Source organism: Zeugodacus cucurbitae, chromosome 3 (assembly GCF_028554725.1).
Source record: "Zeugodacus cucurbitae isolate PBARC_wt_2022May chromosome 3, idZeuCucr1.2, whole genome shotgun sequence".
NCBI lineage: Eukaryota > Metazoa > Arthropoda > Insecta > Diptera > Tephritidae > Zeugodacus > Zeugodacus cucurbitae.
Window position 1 is genome coordinate 564,062 of NC_071668.1, and position 22,574 is coordinate 586,635.

At 33.2% G+C, this 22,574-nt stretch overlaps 7 protein-coding genes across 13 annotated transcripts; 3 read left to right on the top strand and 4 right to left on the bottom strand.

The window, feature by feature from the left end:
- Window positions 1-3,280: 3,280 nt before the first annotated feature.
- LOC105209655 (2-phosphoxylose phosphatase 1) lies at window positions 3,281-5,767 on the bottom strand. The gene is made up of 4 exons (XM_011180182.3): window positions 5,541-5,767; window positions 5,140-5,479; window positions 4,867-5,004; window positions 3,281-4,766 (listed from the first exon to the last, which is right to left on the bottom strand). Exons 1-4 carry the CDS (start codon window positions 5,632-5,634, stop codon window positions 3,584-3,586), a joined length of 1,755 nt encoding a protein of 584 aa, XP_011178484.2. The 5' UTR covers window positions 5,635-5,767; the 3' UTR covers window positions 3,281-3,583.
- A 148-nt stretch (window positions 5,768-5,915) lies between these two features.
- LOC105209656 (ubiquitin carboxyl-terminal hydrolase) lies at window positions 5,916-7,108 on the bottom strand. Its single transcript, XM_011180183.3, has 4 exons — window positions 6,969-7,108; window positions 6,732-6,872; window positions 6,530-6,672; window positions 5,916-6,469 (listed from the first exon to the last, which is right to left on the bottom strand). The coding sequence occupies exons 1-4, from the start codon at window positions 7,002-7,004 to the stop codon at window positions 6,106-6,108; spliced, it is 684 nt and encodes a 227-aa protein (XP_011178485.1). The 5' UTR covers window positions 7,005-7,108; the 3' UTR covers window positions 5,916-6,105.
- Window positions 7,109-7,127: 19 nt separating this feature from the next.
- Window positions 7,128-8,385, top strand: LOC105209658 (uncharacterized). 2 transcript variants are annotated; one of them, XM_011180185.3, is made up of 3 exons: window positions 7,128-7,738; window positions 7,793-8,030; window positions 8,088-8,385. In XM_011180185.3, the coding sequence occupies exons 1-3, from the start codon at window positions 7,362-7,364 to the stop codon at window positions 8,235-8,237; spliced, it is 765 nt and encodes a 254-aa protein (XP_011178487.1). In that variant the 5' UTR covers window positions 7,128-7,361; the 3' UTR covers window positions 8,238-8,385. The 2 variants fall into 2 exon arrangements, with proteins under 2 accessions (XP_011178487.1, XP_011178488.1); XM_011180186.3 differs by having other exon boundaries at window positions 7,793-8,024.
- On the bottom strand, window positions 8,260-9,358 carry LOC105209657 (uncharacterized). Its single transcript, XM_011180184.3, has 3 exons — window positions 9,164-9,358; window positions 8,648-9,106; window positions 8,260-8,584 (listed from the first exon to the last, which is right to left on the bottom strand). Exons 1-3 carry the CDS (start codon window positions 9,225-9,227, stop codon window positions 8,454-8,456), a joined length of 654 nt encoding a protein of 217 aa, XP_011178486.1. The 5' UTR covers window positions 9,228-9,358; the 3' UTR covers window positions 8,260-8,453.
- A 189-nt stretch (window positions 9,359-9,547) lies between these two features.
- LOC105209659 (tudor and KH domain-containing protein homolog) lies at window positions 9,548-15,350 on the top strand. Of its 5 annotated transcripts, none has more exons than XM_011180187.3 (7): window positions 9,548-9,682; window positions 11,148-11,491; window positions 11,566-11,848; window positions 11,988-12,541; window positions 12,597-12,703; window positions 12,774-12,896; window positions 12,957-15,350. In XM_011180187.3, the coding sequence occupies exons 2-7, from the start codon at window positions 11,178-11,180 to the stop codon at window positions 13,358-13,360; spliced, it is 1,785 nt and encodes a 594-aa protein (XP_011178489.2). In that variant the 5' UTR covers window positions 9,548-9,682; window positions 11,148-11,177; the 3' UTR covers window positions 13,361-15,350. The 5 variants fall into 5 exon arrangements, with proteins under 5 accessions (XP_011178489.2, XP_011178490.2, XP_028894464.2 ...); XM_011180188.3 differs by lacking the exon at window positions 9,548-9,682 and adding an exon at window positions 9,693-9,846; XM_029038631.2 differs by lacking the exon at window positions 9,548-9,682 and adding an exon at window positions 9,862-10,028.
- Window positions 14,841-18,542, bottom strand: LOC105209661 (serine/threonine-protein phosphatase PP2A). The gene is made up of 4 exons (XM_054227661.1): window positions 18,329-18,542; window positions 16,037-16,600; window positions 15,766-15,956; window positions 14,841-15,350 (listed from the first exon to the last, which is right to left on the bottom strand). The coding sequence occupies exons 1-4, from the start codon at window positions 18,428-18,430 to the stop codon at window positions 15,278-15,280; spliced, it is 930 nt and encodes a 309-aa protein (XP_054083636.1). The 5' UTR covers window positions 18,431-18,542; the 3' UTR covers window positions 14,841-15,277.
- Window positions 18,543-19,217: 675 nt separating this feature from the next.
- LOC105209662 (ubiA prenyltransferase domain-containing protein 1 homolog) lies at window positions 19,218-22,417 on the top strand. 2 transcript variants are annotated; one of them, XM_054227660.1, is made up of 6 exons: window positions 19,218-19,358; window positions 19,553-19,621; window positions 19,737-20,038; window positions 20,140-20,199; window positions 20,258-20,778; window positions 21,398-22,417. In XM_054227660.1, the coding sequence occupies exons 5-6, from the start codon at window positions 20,263-20,265 to the stop codon at window positions 22,034-22,036; spliced, it is 1,155 nt and encodes a 384-aa protein (XP_054083635.1). In that variant the 5' UTR covers window positions 19,218-19,358; window positions 19,553-19,621; window positions 19,737-20,038; window positions 20,140-20,199; window positions 20,258-20,262; the 3' UTR covers window positions 22,037-22,417. The 2 variants fall into 2 exon arrangements, with proteins under 2 accessions (XP_054083635.1, XP_011178498.2); XM_011180196.3 differs by having other exon boundaries at window positions 19,221-19,358; window positions 19,543-19,621.
- The last annotated feature ends 157 nt before the right edge of the window (window positions 22,418-22,574 follow it).

The following is a 22,574-nucleotide window of genomic DNA, read 5'->3' on the forward strand; positions in this document are numbered from 1 at the left end:
GCTGACTCTACCTCTGAGCGTCTGATTAGGATTACAACTAATGCAACGCGGAAGTTAAATATAATAAATATATAGTCCAACGGTTGCCACTCTTTACTCGTTCGAGATTCTTGAGAAAATAATATGTGTTACGGTAACAATTATAGGCAAATATATATCTGAATGCAAGAAATATCCATTATTCCTAATGTATGTACATACTGGATATATCCATGGATGTCGGAACGAGTGATATTAATTTATAGTCTTCACCCATTGGATATCACCAAATGCAATTATTTCAAAAGCTTTCTGATGCTTGATTCAAACATTACCTGCCCACAATGAGTTCCAGTGAATATTTGGATGGGAAAGAAATGTTTGAACTGTTGCAAACTTGAGTTTTTACATTACTAGCCACCCAGCATGGACAGCAAGCCACAGCAGTAATTCCACTCAATCGAATACATTTTGGATTCATGAATTTTATTACTCTCTACCCATACACATTATGTTGAATACATACATATGTACATACTATGGTTGTAAATGTTCCTCCTAATTCTGACGTTTCCATTACTGCGCACAACGACGAAGAGTACCTTCTCATCATGGGCCTGTCTTAGATTGAGAGTAAATAGAAAACAGTAAGAGAAGATTCGCGTACACTTGCATACTAACTTATTTAAGCGCACTTATTGAATACTTATGTATGTATATTTATTATAAAAAAATAGATGTCACAGTGAAGCAATTTGGTAAATACACATACTAGTTCTTCAAGTAAAGTAGTTCAATTTAACTTGAATAAGTAATAAACCGACGAAGATAATAAAGCAAAAAGCCAAAGCAGAAACGGGAACAGTACAAATTAGAAAGACGGCGCAAGTCATCGATCCTAAATCTGGTTCAATACTCCACATGCAGATTAAGGAGTGTAATGTAATGAAAAAGAAGCTCATGGTGTTCGAAACACAAAAATAATAACGTAACTCTCGCGTGCACATAATAATAGAAGAACGGAGTTATGGTGTCTAAAACTCGTTGATAAAAGGTAAATTGATTATCCAATTTTATGGAATAGATTATTGATTAAGATTCTAAAAACATCCATCTAATAAGTGTATACATACATATATACATACGTACATTCTAAAAAATACTCAAGTGCTTATAAATGCAATATATGGTGCAGTTCCTGTGTATATGTAGATATGTATGTTGGTATGTGCAAGAGATGTTGACAATATCACCAATCACAAACCGCTTGCACTTGCCGAGTAAAACAACTAAACTCGTTCATTTATTCGCACTCATTGTTGTTGTTACAAATCAAATATCAGAAATTTCTAGCGTTTGCGTCATTCGATGTTATTATATCAGGCAAGCAGCGCATGTAGTAAGCAATACCCGCCAAGTTCAACGAGAGCGAATTGGTGTTTAAAAGCTAAGCATATACATATATATACATACATAAGTATATATTCCATAGGAATACATCTGTATATACATACATATAGATGTGTTGATTCACTGACGTTGAACAGAGAAATATAGCAGAATGAAATATACACCCAATATATACATACATATTTACATATATAAATAAATGAGAAATGCAGCTCTCCCATTCGCAAATTTTCAAATGCAAGTACTACATACATATGTACATATATCCAAATGAAACATGAGGGATGTGCAATAACAGATTTTTAAATCTAATATTATAAAATAAACGCATATTTACGAATATTTAAGAGTACGTACGTATAATTATTAATTCATTTCAAAAGTTCGCTAAAGTCTTACATTATGCTTCCAATGCGCGCCATTCGTTCCTCCTTTTGTCAGTTTGGCGCCAATTGAAAATCCCAAGTTCTTCCAGGTCCTTCTCAAAATACTTTCAAAGCTGGAGCTAGCCCTACATAGTCTCCTATAAATTTGGCTGACGATTGCTTCATAAGGCCGTGCAAAACAACAACATCTTATGGAACCTGCATAAATATGTGTGTATGCGCATTAGTAGGTACTAAAATAATTGAATGGCATACATATTAATGATGAGAAGAATCAATCAGTATCTCTTTTAATAAAAAAAAACACATTTTTATAATACGATTAAAACAAATTCTGAATTTTAAAGCATAACCTTATGGGCTGTACAATACATATGTACTTATGTATAAATAATATATATAATATATTAATGAGGTTATTTAGACCAGTTTGTCTTAATAGAACAGAAATAAATGAAATAAAAATAGATTGAGTGTAAACGGAGAAAGAGCTCTGTGCCTTTGGCAGACTTGATGAGTATAGTAGCCCAGACGATGCACTCACAGCGGTACTGTCAACACATAGGAAGTGCTTACATTCTCTAAGAGGCAGAGGGTGTAACAATGCAATGGAAAACTCTTTGACATTAGACAAAATGCATTGCTTCTCTTAGCAGCCGGCATGCATATCTTCTTCTTTATGGCCATTCTGCATTCTAATTTCTTTTGCGGTGAACATGAACATCCTTCCATTGCAGATTTATATACAAATGAGTAAAAATGGTTGTGTGTCTATGTCAGTGTGTTTAAGAAGCAGTCTAAGAAGATTTCGTTTGGTTAAGAGTTTCCCCTAAACTTTAGAAAAGCAATAGGCAATGGAAAATCATGTCAACATTGGCCATCTAGCCTGCTAGAATCTAAAGAAAACTAGTCATCCACCAATAAATCATGGGTGACTGTAAATGTCTGTTGATTAGCATGACTGAACACACGAATGAAAATATACCAACACTAAAATCGATGAAAAGAGCTTTGGAAAAAAACTTCGCACGATTTTTCTTCATCAACATTTTGTACCAGAACCACAGAAGATGCAAGCAAGACACATTTTTGTAATTTAAACTTACTTGGTCGAGAATGCGCCACCCAATCGAGCAGTCGTACTGCACTGCTGCACTCTCATCAACACGAGCGCATTGAAATACAGGCGCATGAGACACCAGCTCGGACCGTAGCACATTTGTTTACAAATATGATGTGCATATATACCCATACATGCTTTCATATAAGTATACATATACGCTTCCATGCATATGTACACATTCGCGATGACACAGAACCGAGATATGCTTGAATGCAATTTCAAGTGCATGGATCGCTAGTGTTGTTTCTGTAACAGTGTGCTAGGTTAATGCATTACTCATATTAATTTAATAAATAGTAATTGCATTATACGAGTGTTTGTGATGTAATGTAATTGAATCATAGACATTTATAACGTTGATAAAAAGTCAATTTAAATAGTTTCATATTTATTTTAAGATGAACAGATACATTTACATTATCATGTAAATAGTATATATGTATATATATACATACTTAAGTGCTTATACCTTAACAATAAATTAAAATGTACTTTTGTATGTGCATGTGTATTTCGCTTATTCTAAGATTTCTATATATGCAAATATCGCATATACAAGTACATAATATTTGTATGCATATGTATGCAATTGATATGTTTGAGTTACAATTTGTTAGAGTCGTTTATTTAATGTACCAATACAAGATGAGTACTTTTGTGTTTGTTATACCCCTGCATGCTTAACTTATCGGAAATTAATGTCTTTATTTGATACCGTTGTAGTACAAGCATCTTTGAAATTCGTCGCGTTTAAAGACGCGAAGTAGTCTTCGTGAAGGAATCGAATAATATTCTCGATCGGACAAAGATCCGCCTTATTGCCACGACTATCACGCGTGACTCTTAAACTTTTACCACCTTCACAAAACTCGATTTCTTGTGTGACATCCCGACCATTGTAGACTACCCGAAAATAATAGTCTGTGTGTGTTTCGCTTTTATACAATTCAATAGCTAATCGAGTTGCATAAGGTATGAAGGTACTACCAGTTTTTATTCCCAAGGCAGCAGTTAAATATTGCAGAGTCCAATCGTGGCCAGAGTACAAAACAAATTTAGTTCGATCACCGGATATCATTCGCAGCATATAGCTAACAATATGGCGGATCATACCGTACGATCGAAGTAGGCCGATTCGTCTGTAATACATATGCGCTACTTCGTACGATGATTGCCAATTTGCGTACGCCATGAGAGCCGAGACGTGTGTATCTTCGACGCATCCCATCAAATTGTCACTTTCAAGATCTTCGTTAAATGTATGCTCCGGTACCGAGTGAGGATCTACAGCGTTTTCATCTTGGTCGATGTTAATGACATCGTTCAAGTCGATTGCATTCAGCTGGGTAGTGGAAAACAATCGTGAATTATTTGAAATTATTTGTCGGCAGGGTAATGGAGCATCGTGACATAAAACCATGTTTAGAACGTCCATCACATCTTGAACATTGTTGATCCCATTTGGAGTATGTTGAAGTAAAGTCCCTCCTACCCATTGAATAACCTTACTAATTTCCGGTTGAAGTGTCAAATTTAATTTCTGTTCATTATTTTGGCGTTTAAGTAAAAGTTCAGCTTGATGACAAGTACAGTCAGTAAAACAAAACGCCATGCTCTGGGATTCGCGGATATTTAATGATAACCACTTGTCATTTGGTAAAAAACTGAAGAGCATAGCGAGTGCCGATTGAAAGGTTCTCCTATAGCGTGTAGAAAATACTACAACTTCGTCCGAGTTAAGCAATGAATTAGGCGTCGAGGACCCACCCATTGAGGATTTATTGAATGTTGGTTTAGTCAGCAATCCCAATGCGTGTGCGTAAATCTGATGCAGAATGTCACCCACATGCAACATTTGCGCGACACCTCTGTAATTGTATATATGTAAATATGAAATTAATATACATACATATGTATACTTATGCACATACATATGTATGTAGATTCATTTTAATTTGGTTTACGCACTTAAAAGTCAATTGTCCTAAAAGGCATGCACGATCGGATGCTGGCAGCAAAGGAAACCCATGAAACGGACCCATTTTATTCCAATACATGTGATTAGAGCTCGAGGATGATGTGGAATTGTAAAGGAAGCTGCGATAGCTGTAAATGATTTTTCACACTGAGAAAGATTCTAGTAATTTTTCTTTACGTAATTTGTATGCACCTTTTCAGGTACATATGAGTTAGTATTTGCAATAGAGTTCTGGAAATCAATTTACTATTTTACTCACTCACCGATTAACTAATCCATTACTTTCGGCGCTGCAATCTATACCCATAACACCTCGCATATGAGACATGGGACCACGGTCGCCATGCCTTATGACCATTAGGACGCCTTGCAATTTCCAACCATCTAATATGCCACCTTCATCCCGACGCACCAAATGTTCTAAAGGAGCACAACGCTCCTTGAATTGGTTATATTTCAAAATGCTTTTGTCTGACCTTTGAGGATAAATTTCATCCGCATATTGTGCATTGGCAACTCCCGATGGAGAATTCAGTTGTCCATTAAGAAATTGAATTGTATTACTAAGAGAATTCCCATTATGACCAATATATTTGTACATTCCTAAAATTATTCACTTAAAGTTAACAGAACACCTTATTTATTTATTAAAAATTAATTTTACCGGCGATTAATAGAAAAATCCATATGCTCAGTACCAAATAACAGTGCAACGTACGATGTTGCGTTGAAAATCGAATTAACTCCTTTATCAACATGTTTCTAACAGGTTAAGTTTTTAAATCATTGCGAACTAATATTTTTGCATTTTCTTGTATTACTTTATTTATTAAAAAGATAGAACTACGTTAAAAATAATCCTCTACTTAATAATTAAAATATGTAAACACGTATATCACATATGTACATATATATATGTAAAGCCACTTTTAGTGGACATGCGCATTATTACTATATTCTATTGATATACCCAATTACTTCTTCCTTAAGAAAATGTGCCTTATGCTGTTTTAGTGACTATTAATGAATTAAACAGTAGTTTTAATAAGCAATTTGGTATCCAATAATTTTATTAACATCGATGCAATTCAATTACAATTTTAATATTAACATTTAAAGCGAGAAATCTTATTTCAAATTTGTATGTGTGTAATGGGTATTATGACGAAATATGGCGAAAAGCGTGAACACAAGTTCATATTTATAAAGTATGTTGATACAATTGTGAATTAGTTTTGGGAGGCGGTTAATGCCATTACCGTGAAGCGCATCTCTTCTGGATCTCTAGCCATGAATCCTTTGCAGACTTTAGCTGCGTCTTGAACAAATGTTGCATCGGAAGTCGAACCGTGTTTGATAGGAAATTGTTTTCGACCATCTAATTCGTACAATGTGCCTCCCTGATTAACTAATGATATAAAATGGTGATTTACTTTTTCATCAGGATTAGCAACGGTTTGACCTTCGTTAGCAAGTTCATAATGGCCCTCCGTAAATGATTTATCATTTTCCAAAGCTTTGCCACGCTCTTCTGGTGTCAAATTCTTAGCGCTCTCAAGAAAATGTTTCAGTATTCCATCACAGAGTGAAATGCTAATAAGAAATACATACATACAAAATATTATTCATCACGTTTTCAAATGCAGACGGCACCTTTTGTTATTAGCTACGCTATGAATAATAGCAACAGTGCCACAGGCATTAGAAGTCAGTTGCCGCATGTAGAAAAGATCATCAGGAAAGGTTCCGGGATCTGCAGCTAAGTGTTCATGCTCTTGTGCTCTATGCTTCTCATACTATAATATTAGAATATTATTTCCCAAAACCTATTTATATTGCAAAATCAAATACATACATTATCCGATATTGGAAATAGCAAAATAATTGCTTTAACTGGTTGGGGTATCCATTCAAGCATCTCCGGTTCTAAGCTGACAACATCAGTGATTGACCACTCATTAGACACCCCCAATTTGTGAATATACTTCGTAAGTACCTAGTAAACATAGTCATATCACTCGATGACTCATCGCATTTTAATTGAATATACAAATATTTTCTATTTGCCACAAATCGTCAAAAATATACTTACATCTGGATTAGATTCAAGCGGCAGCCAGGCAGGCATTTCTCTTTTATGTTTCGTTAGTGACTTTAGGAACCAAAAATATTTTATGACCAAATATTTCCAACCTTTGTAATGGTGTTTACTAACTGTTTACCGGTAATCTGTATATAGTGCCACTTATTCCGTTAGTGTTTTATTCACAACGTTGCCCATAAGTTCAAGTAGCCCAGAGAAATAATAATGCTGAATATGAATGAAATTAACTCTGGCATCCACACAAATTTGTTTATTTTAATGTGCAGTTAAACATTTTTACACTATAGTCTTTATGTATACAAAATATGAAAATATTTATTGTTCTGCACAATATTCACCAATATTAATTTTTAGTTCTATATATTTGCTCTTCTGATAAAAATGCAGGATCTTAACACGCATGTGCCTTCGTCACTTAGCGTACCTGCCGTGCGTTTCGATGTAAATAAAGAATTTCAATATCGCAACTTGTCTCATGATCGTGATAGTTCCATTGCAAGGCTTCAACGTAAGTCATGGATACGTTCTAGTAACGAAAGACGATCTAATCGGGAAGCACTTACAACTTTACTATCATCTCATGGTGAAAACTCCAATGATTGTATTGAGAAATTGTTAGCAGAAGAGATATCATATCGGGATTTGGCGTCGCTCTCAAGCTCCGACTTGGAATTGATGGGTTTCAAAGACCCCAATGAACGCCAGGAACTTATGATATTTTTCTCAGAGCTTCCGAATCAGGATCCCACATATAAAGAGCAAGTAAAATTTTGTTTTTAAAAAACTCAAATGTATTTAATATATATTTTCAGCATATGTGGTTTGCCTGAAGCAAAGGAGTATAATTGTGAAATTTTGGGCAAGGCTATTGACCATTTTGACAACATGCGTTCAGCTCTTTCTGCGACCAATTATAAATTGAAGATTTTGCCTCCAGATGACATTATTGTAGGAGAAAAGAGTTTTGCGAGCCGTTTTGTTTTGGAATCACTAGCAGAATTAAAGGCCGTAACTTATGAAATAGATAAAGAGATTGACGACTTAGTTAAGGTTTTGATGATCATTTATTTATCAGTTTTTGGAATAAACTTTTCGTTTACTTGTTAGCTTCAAATGGACAAAGATTCTAAGCAGTCGCCCGACACCAATATTAAAAAATATTCATATAGCTATTTTGGTATTTGGGCATTCATTTGTACGATGGCAGCAGCCGGAGCCTTGGCCTCATCTTACATTCCAAATATAATCAGAAAATAGACAGTCACAATCATTCACAATATGGAGTTTTTTCAATTGCTTTATATTTGTACTTTTACATCTCTTTATCCAAGATCAAATTAAATTTATGTTTTTGAATAAAAAAATTATTTTAGGTATCGAGTATGCCTAGTAAATCTTAAATTAATTAATGATTTTGAGAGAACATTCTTCCAACACACAATAAAAGTAAATAATACTTGAATACTAAATGTTTCAATTACCCTTATTTTCTTCTATCAAAAATGCAAACATTAAGTGTGTCCATTCATCAATGTATTGTGGATACTCCCAAGCAGAGGTACAGCGAATTAAATTTGATCTGTTCATACAGTGCGGCAATTCACCTTTGAAATTTAATAAGTAGAAATTATTTTATTTTGAAGTCGCACTATAATACATATACTTACGAGCAACGATTTGTTTTACTTTAACTTCTTGCATATAAGAAGAATATAACTGGTCTAGGAAGTTGATATATTGAGACAACGGCCATGATTGGTGAAAAACTGTATCTGTGCTGCCCACTAATTTACCTAATGCTTTCAGTTGTCGTAGGAATTCTCCTGCACTTTTCGATATATCTTCGAATATGGATACAATTACATTAAGCTTAACTAAAAGTGGTTTTAGATCTCTTGGATAAAGCGTTTCGTCATTTCCTTTAAATTGACTAGTAGATTCCTTAGATTCTAAGGTACAGGTCTTAATAGACTCAATCGAAGTACAAATCGCGAGACCTCTTTTCTGAGCCAATTGCCATGTGGAATAATTGTTTTTCAGTTGTGAAATTATAACATCTAAACGATCCTTGCAAGTGGCTATATTAGAATCTTGAACAGATGATTTTCCACGAGGGCTATCTAAAACTGTTTAACAACATATAAAGTAAATTTATTTATTGAAACATATGTATGTATACTCACATCTTACGGGTGTTAAGTTCTCAGTGATATTTACATTGTTTTCCTTTCCTGGTGTCAACGACATTATTTACTTTTAATTGTGGAAAGTCAGTAAGGAACGTCAGGAACATTTAATATTTCCTGAAGTCAGCACAACAAAATATGGCTCGAAGCGGAACATTCAATGTTATGTCAGCTGGTAAACAACAGAATTGAAGAGTCTAATATGGGTTGTACATTTGTTAACTTATAAAGTGTTCATATTTATTTTTTTACATGATTTTTTTACAACCATAATTAGTTTTCAAACCCCAACAAGAGTGAATCTTATTATTATTATTGATAAATAAGAATTTAATATAAAATTGGAAGACGCTTATCTACATTTTTTATTTAAATTTATTACATTTATAGTACAGTGTAGACATTCGATAATCCATATGTACAATTTTGAGAAAACTGCGAAACCGGCAGCTCTGCTTCTGGTTGACACAATCAAATGTTGACATTAAATTCGTGTCTCAATTTTGGAAACAATAGGTATCAAATATTTGAAATATTCATAATTTTTAAGGAATTATTAAAAAATATACTCGCAGTTTAAATAGTGAATATATAATTAATTAAAAACAAACTCATCGGTCCGTGTGTTTGTTTTGATTTGAAGTAGGAGTAATCGGAAGGCAAAGATGACTTCACTTGTTGTATGTACATAACAGTCGGAATCAGAAAGCAGTGCCATAAATTTTAAATGATTAAAGACAATTCGGACATTCGAAATTAAATCCTTTTAAAATTAAAATCTTATATCAGATATTTTTAAAATATATGTGCACATTTTACAGTGAAGAGCGGGTACCAATAGCAAGAATTGGCATCAAACAACGTGGTCGGGTTGTTTCAGTTTGTTATGTTAATAAAGTATAAAGCTTTTTATCAATATAAAATGAGAAAGTATATTTAAGAGATTTGTGATTTTTTTAGCCCTGTCTGTGTTAGTGCCCTCGAAAATAAATTTATACAAGTTTAACGAATATATACCACAATGTGTGGATCAGAGCCGTAGTAACAGTGAAACTGGTTTGGATAATAGTGCATATACATATACATATGTGATTATATGCTATTCTCAAGCCAAGTGATATATATTTACATATGTCATTAGGTGCATCATGGCAAAGATCCTTTTACCTTGTGCTTCGAATATCGTGTGAATTAATATGCATCATTAATACCATAAAATTCGCCAAATTGCGTGAATAGAATCCTTTTTGATTAATGAAATCGCAAATTTCTCAATTAAAAGAATTTTATGTTTATATTCTCCCAGTCAAGGTCAAATAACAATGTGTTATCCAAAATGTGCTTTTTTGATAAATAGGATTGCACTACATCAAAAGCGGTTTCACATTATGTCATTTGACTAAATTTAGCGATCTCTCGTTTGGCATACGTAATTTTGTGACGCTCTCTTTATTCTATTTCTTTCGAAATATATGAATACGTTTGTGTATATTCTCATTAACTTTAAACACAAAAATCAAATAAATTGCTTCGGAAAATAAGTGGTTTTCTTTTACAACGTTGAAGCTAAAACTGTCTATATGTGTATGTATGTATTTATGGATTTCCTCCAGCACGTAGATTATTAAATTGAATTATAATACTGTTTGATATGTCGTCTTTTAGTTGCAAAATGCGAGACTTGTTTTGTCACGGAAATATAGAAACATACATACTTAAGCAGTATATTTACATGTTCTCAATCCTCTAGTGTCGTTTGAAGTTATTCCTAAATTTTCGTACATTTGTACATCAATATAACTATAAATGATAAGATCAAATGTAAGTAAATGGTGGTTTGCATAGACAATGAATGTGTCCGAATAGATATCTGTGTTAACTTCCTCGTATTTAACAAACAACATATGTATATGTATGTATGTAAAATTTTCATATTAGTAAAATAATATATTATATATTTTTAAATACTCATTTTGGATAGATTTCTATGATTTAATACAAAACTTGCAAGATGCTACGTAATAATGTCTTAACTGGTATGCCCATATATAAATTAGTCCTTGGTTTTGGATTATGCTCTTTGGGTGGAGCTATGTTGTATACTTATTTCAAAAATCGTGATGAAGATAAGGATGTATCACAGCTAAAACCTGTGGTGAAACAAAAAAGGAAATCACAACAAGCAAAATTGAACGCTAAACGAATGGAGGAAGAAGTGCAAGTTAGCTTTGAAATATTGAATGAGCATATACCATTATGTGTTGGTCGTGGAGGATCCAATTTGAAATCCATTGAACAACAATCGAGCACAAAAATACATTTACGGTAAATATATATCCGCAAATGCAATTTATCTAAGTAATATACTTTATTTACATTATTAAATTATGTATGTGTAGAGATAAAAATGATAAGTGTAAGATCTGTGATATATATGGGACCGCAGATGGAGTAAAACAAGCGCGTGCATTGCTGTTAAAGGAAATAGAACGGGCGCCAATTGTCAAGGAAGAGATCTTTGTTCCGCAAAGTGTCTGCGGGAAAATTATGGGACGTTGCGGCGAGTCAATGCAGGAAATATGTCGCATCTCCTTGGCAAAAGTGACTGTAGATTCAGGTGGTGGTCGTAGCGGGGGCGCTATGGATAAACGACGCATCCTTTTAACTGGAAACCAGCAACAGGTGAAGCTATATAGATTTTTAAAATTAAAATATAAAATATTGTTCTTCGTATAGTACGCAAGAATAATATTAGGGGTACATATCTGTATATGTTTTGTAAATCAAATGTTTATGAGTTTAATTGTTTCTAAATAAACAGGTGAATATTGCGCGTAAATTGATTGAGGAAAAAATAGAAGAAGACGAAGAACTGCGGCGAGCCGTTGAAGAAGTCGAACATAGACGCGAACCTCGTCGTTCGCCTTCGAACAGCATCAATTCAAGCATGTATTCTTCTCAAACATCATTGAGTTCGCATTTGCCTCCACGTGAAAAACTACTCGCTTCTCGTAATGAGGATAAGCCAATGGAGGTTTACGTGTCTGCAATTGCATCACCTTCAAAATTTTGGGTACAAATTATTGGTCCACAATCAAAGAAACTAGATGATATGGTACAATCAATGACAGAATATTACAGTGAACCGGAGAATAAAGCTCGCCATCAAATCGGAGAGCCATATTTAGGCCAAATTGTAGCAGCTGTATTCAAATATGACGGAAAATGGTATCGGGCAGAAATTGTGGGTATTTTACCAAATCAATATAATCCTAATGAAGTCGTACTAGACCTTTATTTTGTTGATTACGGCGATAGTGAATATGTATCGCCCCATGAGGTATTTGAACTGCGTACAGATTTCTTGACTCTACGGTAAGCATTTCATATTTCAATGTTTGACAACTTTTCATTTCATAATAACTATTAGATTCCAAGCGGTGGAATGCTTCCTATCGGGTGTTAAGTCTACTATGTTGCATGATCCAGATACTTGGGACCCGCCAGCAATCCAAAAATTTGAGGAACTTACGCAAGGCAAGTTGTATTTATTTTATTTTTTATTCTATTTTAATAATATCTCTCTATATATATTATAATGTAACAGTTGCTAATTGGAAGAAACTCATTTCTCGTGCAACAACTTACAAAGAGCGACAAAAGGGTGCAGCTAGTGCTGCCCGTGAAAGTTCTCCAATACCAGGTGTTGAACTTTTCGATTTGACAGAAGGTTGGTAATTATTTATACTGTTCCAAACTTTTATATTAAGTTAACATGTTCATAATTCAGGGGTGGAAGTCAACATTGGCCATATCATGATTTCACATGGATTTGCCTTACCTGCCGATGACATACCACGACCACGTTCCCCTTACTACCTCGTTGCATCGGACACCTCTGCGTTCTCGTCAAATTTAAACCCAACTATGAACAGTAAGGAGAACTTATTAAATGGTAAGGGCAATACAAGCACTGAGGATGAGCCTTTTCTGATGGATCAGTTCGAGAACATACGAACAAATAACAATTTATATACACAAAACGCTGGCGGCACAATTAGTACATTAATAGACGACCAAGCAACAGATAATGCAACGAATTTGTCTGCTTCTGAAGTTTTAATAGACAAGAAATCGACAGAAGCGTTGGAAAATAGTAATTTGCATATTATAAATGGAAATTTAAATCGATAAAATCGAAATCAATGATGATACCTATTTAGTTAAGGCATTGATTACTTTCATGTTGCTACTTCCGTTACAATGTATCATTTAATTTTACATTTAGTGCTTAAGTGGGTGAAAATATGTATATACGTAAATGTTTGAATGTTACAAACATATACATCGACTGGACAATTTTTGCGACATATATAAATAGGTGTTATTGCTTCAATGTTGTTATTTAGTCCCCCTAAAAAAGCTTGCGGAAAACGCAATGATTTAAATTTTATGTATAAATACGTTTACATTTTTAGTATGTAGTCCAAATTGGAGAATATTTGTCTAATTTTATCAATTCCTATTTAAAATCTTTATGTGTTGACAAGATCTATTTATTTTATCGAGTACACGAAATTGTTGGAAACAAAAATATGGTACAAATTAAATGCTTGTATTCCTTTGCTAACACACGTTTGCTTTCAGCAAGTTGAAAATATATTTTTTTCTAAAAGCCATATATGAATTCACACTTTTTCTTTTTATACAAGCAAATACAAATTGAAGTGGTGATGCGTAGGTAAATTGAAATCGATTTATTTCATCGTAAAAAAATTGGTTAAAATATCAGGATTTCGTATTCAAGAGAAATTAATTTAATACTGATGTTAATCTATGATAGAAAGTATATATTCACAAGTTTGGTTTTTCAATGTCGTATAATTTAAGAAGATTAAGGGGATTATTACCCGAATTAAAATATTTTAATTTTCTGGGTACACGAGTACTTCTTACTTAGCAATATTTGCAAGTTGTGACACATACGGCAATGAGTGGCTCACTTGGTGGTTTTGCGTTGAAATAAAATCTCTACCGTTCATATACATAGCATAAAACATTTCTATTTTTATAATACATTTTTATTTTTATTTTTCTGTTTAGCAATAAAATAATTATAATAAATTGTTTCTTTTTTTCACAATTTAGCAACTTAAATATTATTTTTATAGTTGTGTTTTGTTTAATTTTGTGTTTCATCGTTTTTTTTTTTTGTATATCATTTATTCTCTATTATTTAATTTTTATATTTTGTTTTGTGTAAAGCCCTACACTACAAACTCTTCATTTATCTTGCGTTCGCTAATCAGTTCAGTTCCTGATCCAATTGTATAGGCTGTACTACTGTCACGTTTCACTCCCAGTTACCGACTGTGCATGTTATGGTTATGTCATTTAGCATCCAATGTTTCTGCTTTATACTTGATAATATGTTAAATGTTTGACAAGGCTATATCTATACGCGAATTCTAAAAGTTACATCTTTATTACAAATCTCAATTTTCATTTACTGTGATAAATTATTCATTTCAGTTAGTTGTTGTTGAGTTTTAGACCGGCCGTAGTATATTATTTAATTATATCCTTGGATATTGAAATAATGAATTTACAGTTTATATTATTTAGCGTGGATCACATCACGTTAACCGTTAAATTAAATGTAAATCAGTTGTAATTCTGTCCCAAAGTTCATTTCATTTTATTCAACTAATGTGTGGAAATCGTGTGTTTCAGATTTGCATATACTAAAATTTTCGCATTTGGCTGCATTTTTTTTTTAAGCCTTAAACTATTGCCTACGGTTTAAACATATACTTGTATGGGTTTTGTGTCGGCTGTTTCTTACACAATAACTTATTAGTACTCCTACTAAGTTGCCAATCGCAGCCGTCCCTCGTCGATAATTATTGCTGCTATGATCTGGTGTTACCTTCATTTATATACTTTTACATTCACTTCAACTATATTGACTTTACTTATTTATTGTATCATCTTTCCATGCGATTGGAATTGGATCGTTATAAATAATTTAATATTCTTTGTGTTTTCTGCTGTTCTTTTTGCATTTATATAAATGTATGTATAATATATGTAAATGGATGAAGAATTCTCTTATAGGAAATAATCCGGTGTTCTTCGTGTAACGTGAGGTTCACCACGACGAGGTGCTGGGTCAAATTGTAGGCTGTAATAGATGAAGAAGAACAAATTAAACATATATAAACAGATTTTCAACATTTTTACTGAAAAGTTGCTAACAGAATATTGACCAAGCAAAATGGCCATTGAAAAATTAAATAAGAGAACAGAGGAGAGATCGTCCTACGAAACACCTCTTTAGATGTCACACACATCGAAATTCTACAATTGTCCATCAAATATTTCAAAGTCCGTATTTTAAACTGGGACTTGTCAAATTCTAATATGATTGATTTCCTATAGACTGGACATTTTGGTTGCATCATGAACTACCTAAATGTTTATGGTGTTAAATGTGAGGTCGTATTTCTTGTGGAAGCCATGTTGATTGTTAGCAAACACAAGATCGCGTGTGAACGTTTTGAGTAGGAAATTATAGTATAAGTTTTATAGATACTTACAATGAAAACTTTAGTGAATCATCTAATTCCATTAGGGCAGCTTGATTGCCACAACGATAACAATAATTAGGCGCTGAGAATATTGTAACAACATTGCGATCATGGCACCAATTATATCCTTCCATGACTAACTGATGAGCACGCGATACAAGTGTCAGTCCGTTTGTGTTATTAAAGGTTTCCGAAATATCCTGTTAATTTTAAGTGAGTACAATATTAAATATGTTCGTACAAATAATGTGTATAAGAGAAGAAAAGAATATTCACATACCTGACCAAATGTGTAACCGGCGCCGCGGGGTGAAATGCCCCAACCGCCTCTATCATCGGGGTCGGACCACAGTAAATCGCACATGGGACCCTCATGTGGCACTTCTTGAAGTCGATCCAAAGCGCGAATATGGTCCAAACTATCGATAGATGGACTAAGACCGCCATGCAAACAAAATATTTGACCATCGACCAATGCCGTTAGTGGTAAATAATCAAATAAATCAGTAAAATATTTCCAAACGTTTGCATTGCCATACTTTCGCAGACATTCATCATAGAATCCGTAAACTTGAGTAATTTGTCGCGATTCATGATTACCACGTAGAATCGTTATTCTCTCGCGATAACGTACCTTCAATGCCACCAACAAAGTGACCGTTTCTACCGAATAGTAACCACGATCAACATAATCACCCATAAACAAGTAATTAGTGTCGGGAGATTTGCCACCTATCCGGAACAATTCCATCAAGTCATGAAACTGTCCATGTACATCACCACACACTGTGACCGGACATTTCACCTCCTGGACATTCGATTCCTTTGAGAGGATCTCCTTCGCCTTTAAATGAAATTAAAACAAACTTGGATCAATGATTCGTTATAATTAACAGTTCCAACATATGTAAATTTGTTTATTTATATTTAATTATTTATAATGATTTTTTTTCCATTACCGGCAATAAATATCAAAATAAATGTAAATGTAATGTCTTTTATATTACGGCTGAAACTATTTCATGATGCAAGTGCATTCCGAGTTTTGAACTGCATTCCGAAGGAAGGTTACGATTTGCAAGGTTATGTTTTCTTGAACACATTTCAGTTTCATTAATTATAACTACTTTTATGCTAAACTTTATAACATGCAAGTAGCAATAGATGTACTTAATAACTTTTTTAATATGACAAACATTCGAAAGTATTTCTGGCATAAAAAACTGAAGATTCTACACTTTAAAGCATAATATCAAATCGTACCAACTAATCGGATTAATTTGTACAAAATTTGGCGAAAGTTTAATGGAGAGTTAAGTATAAAACTTTTCGTCATATATATAAGTAATATATGCTCAAAAAAAGAAATATACCTAGAAGAGTGCATATACCTATATTTAAAAAATACATACAAGTTTTATAAAGAACACAATTTGTATATGCACAATACTTAATATTTTTAGAGGAAATGCATATTTCAATGTCAAAAACCAAAGTTTTCGTTGAACCTAAACAAAGAATGTAATGATTTGCGAGAAAAATGCATAATTTCACATTACATACTGCAAATTTGTAAGACTGTTTTAGTTAATATATAACAACTAAAAACATAGCAGCGTATTGATTCTGTATGGTGCATAGCTATACATAATTAATGCGATGTAGAAGGATTAATGAACGAAAGGGCAGTTTTTTTATACTTGTTCCCCATATACTCATAATAAAGGTGTTTTTTTTTATTATTGTTTATATTTTACATAGAACTGTTTAATTTTTTAATTATTTGTACTATTTTAATAAGATTTGACACATTTATATTTTACGAAATTGAGCCTTGCATGCAGTCCACATAACCTCAAACATGTTCCACAACTATTATATTATCCCTTAACATATTCAAGCAATTAACTAAGTGCCCATGTATAAACAGCATATGGCAAAATTTTCTATTTTTAAATTTGCGAGGTGGTTTCATTAGAAACACGGTTAGGGCATTTAGGCTATATTACATCGCATTACTTCACTCTAATTGCGAAAACATTTTGAGAATTTTCGTATAGCAAAAGTATAATTTATGTGAACGTCATATCTTAAATAATAATTGGGGTATATTTATTTTAAAGATTTGTTTTTATCACAACTTTTAAAAAACATTGTATTTATCTTGGTATAAATAAATTAAGCACTAGCATTATTTTAATTATTAAATTCGTTTGATTCTATTCCTCATCATCGTATATCTTAACTTTTCGGTTTACAACATTCCGCTATCTCTTGTTATCCCTTTCACACCAATGCTGCATGCCACATTCTCTTCATACCAATTTATTTTCAAGATGGCTGACGCATTAACGAAACAGATTGCGTGAAAGAGTAAGCAATAATCCAACATACATAACTATACAGAAGTAAATACGACAGACAAGTACAGGTAGCATGCAAGTTTTGTAGAAATTGATTTAAATGTTTTGTATGTTAACCTGATCGGAAAAGGTAACGGCGGCATACGAATTTTAATTTTTACAATTTCCGAAGAAATTTATTTCAAAGGATCCGTTTCATCCAAACATACCTTATCACACAAGGTTCGCACTTGCGTTTCCGTCAATTGATTGCATTCGTTCAACTGCTCAATCCATTGATCCAGATCTTTTGTTGTTGCTTTATCCTCCATCGCAGTCGAAGAGGAGGAAAAAGTCTCGTCAATCTTCGTGGATTCAATTTTGACGGCTTTTGATTTACACGAACCAAACAAAAAATCAGGAAGAGTTTACAAAATAATTGTGGCGTGGTGTGGCGAAGCTATTTAAATAAAATCAAATGTAAGCCGTTTGTTTTTCACTTTTAAAATGCAATTTTAACAATATATTAGACACTAACTTCCCACTTGGACAAACTCGACTCGACTCTTAAGTCAACCGCACGAATGAAAAATAACCGATGACTGAATGTCTAAACGAAATAAATGCACGACCGACACGCACTATCCAATATACCAGCACAATTCGAAAAGGCCGAGCTGCTTCTCGCTCCCTCTTTTCACTCTTTCTTTCACGCTTGCTGTCCACAAACTTGCAAATATGTGGAATCGTTTTCCAACTCTACAACGAATCGACTCGTATTTACGACAAATTATGTGATGATTCAATTAGCTACTTGAGACCACAACTTCAAATGCATTTAACATATCCTACTTTAAACAATCGAAATAATTAAATTCTATTTGTGTTTTTCTTTAATATCACATCAACAACACTCTTATGATCTGAATTCAATTTTTCTTATTTTCACCTTCTTTTAGAAACACTGTATAGAAACGAGCTTTTTTCTCTTCAAAGATCTTAATTTGCCATAAATAATTTTTGATACTTGCTTATGTTCGTAATGAATTTTCACAATTGCACACTTTAGTTTGTAAAATGTGAATTGTTAATTTTGAACTTCAAAATTTTATTTCGATTGCAGTAAAATTTTTTCGGACGAGTGAAGTGCGTTTAAGTAGTGAATTGGTAAACTTTTCGTTGAAATGATTCTATCAAAGCGAATTCATGAGTTAGAAGCATTGCCAGCTTGAAAAATTTTATTGCGAAAACATTAAGAATGTATGTATGTTACCATATTTAACATTGAGATTTATTTGCATCAGTTAATATCCATAGAGTACATTTGTTAACCTTATTTAATTTTTAGCAAAATCTTAATTTTTTTATATTGTTAATGTAATATTTATTATTTAAAAGTAGTGGCAATAATGTATATATTTTTTGTCCCAAAATTCTTGGTGAGGTACATTCAGTGGATTCACAGGTGACGTGGGGATGATTAGAAGAAGCAAAAAAGAGAAACTTACGAACAGGTGAAATATGTAAGAATCGTGAAAGATTAACTAATAAATTTCTTGTTTAAAATTTATGAAGAAAACGAATAGTGTTATAATATAATAAGATAAATCAAATAAAAATAATACATTCTAATAATAGCGTGGCTTGTAACGTGCAAACTCATATGCATCGAGGAGTGTTATTATAATTGATTTGTGGAGACAATTCACACCTGGAAACGAAATATATTCAGAAGGCTCTGCTGGTCTGCTTTATACTCACTTAAAAAACGGAAATAGTCTGTATAACAATGCCAGCGAATTTGCATGAGAACAGCATATTTTCACTGATTTTCAAAAAATATCATTTGTTCTAAAGGCCAAAAGCTCACATTAGCAGCTATATATATATACATATACAACAGTCTGGCAGCTGTGAAGATTTCTGCTTCGAATGGAAAGGTACATAAGCAACGCAACAGGCATCTGAAAAATGCAATAAATTTTAATGAATAAACAATCGTCCAAAATATATTAACAAATTGTAATTTTCTCTGCCGTAGCTAAGACTCATAAACTGGAAATTTAGTTTAACAAAATCTATCAACAGAGGACGAGCAACAGTAAGTACTTACAGAATATTTCAATTATCATTTAATCAATCATGAATTTTCATTTCAGAAAGAATGGCGACTGCCACTGATCTTAAGGAAAAAGTCATTGGCTGTGAAAATAAATATCATGTGAATGATAAATCTGATGAAAAGGATTTTGATAATAGATTAATCAACGACACTTCTAATGTAACCATTCAACATTTAGGAAACGGATTTTCTTTAACAGAAAAAAAATGCAAGACAAAAACTCCTCTGCTTAACGGAACAACCTCATTTACACATGCCACTTCAAGTAAAGGCAATTCCACTGGTACATTCATGAAATTGAAAACATATTTGCATGCATTGCGTCCGTGGTCACTATCTGGCAGTTTGGTGCCAACATTGATGGGCTCTGCTCTGGCATACCGTTCTCAATGGGCTGCTGATTTTAGCCTGATCACATTTTTCTTAACTGCCTTCACAGTAGTTACAGTGCATTGTGCTGGCAATGTGGTAAATACTTACTTCGACTTCATCAAAGGGATTGACAAGCAAAAAGCCGACGATCGAACTCTCGTTGACCACATTCTCACCAAGGATGAGGTAAGTGAAAGTTTTGCAATTTCCTTGCTGTGCTAAAATTTTCAAATCAAATCACATAATTATTACAAACACATTTAAAATTTGAAAAAGCTATATGTATATATTAACACATATAGTATGTATGTATAAGCCCATTTGTTGCTCATCCGCAAAGCAAATTTGTATACTCAAAGCAAATGATGTTTTTAATATACCAAACAAATCGGTCTCGTTTTTCGCTCAACTACACACATTTGCGCACATAACACTCGTATATAATTATTCCCGGTCAATCAGATGGATCTGCTATGAGATTTTTTCACTGCGTTCACCATACTAAATATGCGTCGAATTATAGGTGCACCTATATTATTTTGGTCGTCATTGAAAGTTTATTCAAATGATACGAAATGACTCTTGCGGAAACCCCTATACATCCATGATTCTTTTAAATGGGACTATATTATACCCAAAAATAAACTTGGTGGAGTGCTTTAATCCTTTTTATTTACAAATCGCTAATTGATAAATCTGTAGTCCGTTACGTATACTCGACTGTCACGACATCTAATTTAAATATCTATCTATATTTAAATAAGAAGAATACATAAATAACTTTTTAACATATCTTATTTTTTAGGTAGTTTCATTGGGAGCAATTTTATACATGGCTGGTTGTGGAGGATTCATTTGTTTAGCTTTCCTTAGTCCAGCCAAAATGGAGCATCTGGCGTTAATTTATTTTGGCGGCTTATCGTCTAGCTTTCTTTACACTGGCGGAATCGGCTTCAAGTACATCGCTCTTGGAGATGTTGTTATATTGATACTTTTCGGGCCACTTTCAGTATTGTTCGCATATATGTCACAAACTGGTCATGTTGATTGGACCGCGATTTATTACGCTCTACCCTTGGCACTCAATGCGGAGGCCATATTGCACAGTAATAACACGCGTGATGCTGAAAACGATCGCAAAGCTGGGATAGTAACGTTAGCAATACTTATTGGACGTACAGCATCGCACGTCTTATACGCCTTGCTTCTCTTCACACCCTACAGTGTGTTTGTTGTGTATGGCTTGAAATACTCGCTTTGGTTTCTATTGCCGCTCGTGACAGTACCACAGGCATTTCAGATCGAGAAACGTTTTCGTAACGAACACACCATGAGTGCTGTTCCGCGGCAAACAGCGAAATTGAATTTCTTTTTCGGTATACTCTATGTGGTGGCTATATGCTGTGCCAGACAACTACCCGACTTCAGCTATCGCAAACATTAATGTGTTCAAATGTTTATAATAGTAGCGTAAAATGATATTCATTTACAAGTCAAATTGAATTTTATTAAAGAACAATAAATCGAATGGCCACATTCAGATGTAGAAGGTGCAAAGCTTCCACAAAATAATTTAAATGAATCATAAAGGAGCTGAAATAAATACTCCATTGAAAACTGTACAATACATTTTTGTAATAATTAGATGCAAATATCATGAACTTTCTATAAAATTGGACCCTTCACAAATAGAATCCGAAGTTTTATTTATTATAATAAGCCGAACGAAGTTTTATAAAACGATTAAATTATTAAGGTAGATTAGCATGGAAATAGGGAATTTTTTGTAAGTGTTATAAACAAATATAATACATACATATGAATATATAATATGTGCACGAAACAGAGTTAGATGAAAATGCATTTCTAAATTTTGATATCGAGATTTTGTTCAGTTCTGTTTTTCTAACTATTTAATTAATTTCTAACTGTATTTAATAATGTTCCAATATGTTATTCTGAAACACCCCATAACTTGAGTA

Coding starts and splice junctions, on each gene's coding strand:
- LOC105209655 (XM_011180182.3), bottom strand. CDS start 5,634: ATGTTGATAAAGGAGTTAATTCGATTTTCAACGCAACATCGTACGTTG. Junction 5,005..5,139: donor AGTAATGGATTAGTTAATCG/GTGAGTGAGTAA, acceptor AATCATTTACAG/CTATCGCAGCTTCCTTTACA. Junction 4,767..4,866: donor TTAGGACAATTGACTTTTAA/GTGCGTAAACCA, acceptor ATACAATTACAG/AGGTGTCGCGCAAATGTTGC.
- LOC105209656 (XM_011180183.3), bottom strand. CDS start 7,004: ATGCCTGCCTGGCTGCCGCTTGAATCTAATCCAGAT. Junction 6,873..6,968: donor CGCTTGAATCTAATCCAGAT/GTAAGTATATTT, acceptor TATGTTTACTAG/GTACTTACGAAGTATATTCA. Junction 6,470..6,529: donor AGCGTAGCTAATAACAAAAG/GTGCCGTCTGCA, acceptor ATTTCTTATTAG/CATTTCACTCTGTGATGGAA.
- LOC105209659 (XM_011180187.3), top strand. CDS start 11,178: ATGCTACGTAATAATGTCTTAACTGGTATGCCCATATATAAATTAGTC. Junction 11,492..11,565: donor AGCACAAAAATACATTTACG/GTAAATATATAT, acceptor ATGTATGTGTAG/AGATAAAAATGATAAGTGTA. Junction 12,704..12,773: donor ATTTGAGGAACTTACGCAAG/GCAAGTTGTATT, acceptor ATAATGTAACAG/TTGCTAATTGGAAGAAACTC.
- LOC105209658 (XM_011180185.3), top strand. CDS start 7,362: ATGCAGGATCTTAACACGCATGTGCCTTCGTCACTTAGCGTACCTGCC. Junction 7,739..7,792: donor CAGGATCCCACATATAAAGA/GCAAGTAAAATT, acceptor ATATATTTTCAG/CATATGTGGTTTGCCTGAAG. Junction 8,031..8,087: donor AGATTGACGACTTAGTTAAG/GTTTTGATGATC, acceptor TTTACTTGTTAG/CTTCAAATGGACAAAGATTC.
- LOC105209661 (XM_054227661.1), bottom strand. CDS start 18,430: ATGGAGGATAAAGCAACAACAAAAGATCTGGATCAATGGATTGAGCAG. Junction 15,957..16,036: donor CCGGTTACACATTTGGTCAG/GTATGTGAATAT, acceptor TAAAATTAACAG/GATATTTCGGAAACCTTTAA. Junction 15,351..15,765: donor GATTCACTAAAGTTTTCATT/GTAAGTATCTAT, acceptor CATCTATTACAG/CCTACAATTTGACCCAGCAC.
- LOC105209657 (XM_011180184.3), bottom strand. CDS start 9,227: ATGTCGTTGACACCAGGAAAGGAAAACAATGTAAATATCACTGAGAAC. Junction 9,107..9,163: donor GAACTTAACACCCGTAAGAT/GTGAGTATACAT, acceptor GTTGTTAAACAG/TTTTAGATAGCCCTCGTGGA. Junction 8,585..8,647: donor AGTAAAACAAATCGTTGCTC/GTAAGTATATGT, acceptor TAAATTTCAAAG/GTGAATTGCCGCACTGTATG.
- LOC105209662 (XM_054227660.1), top strand. CDS start 20,263: ATGGCGACTGCCACTGATCTTAAGGAAAAAGTCATTGGCTGTGAAAAT. Junction 20,779..21,397: donor ACATTCTCACCAAGGATGAG/GTAAGTGAAAGT, acceptor CTTATTTTTTAG/GTAGTTTCATTGGGAGCAAT.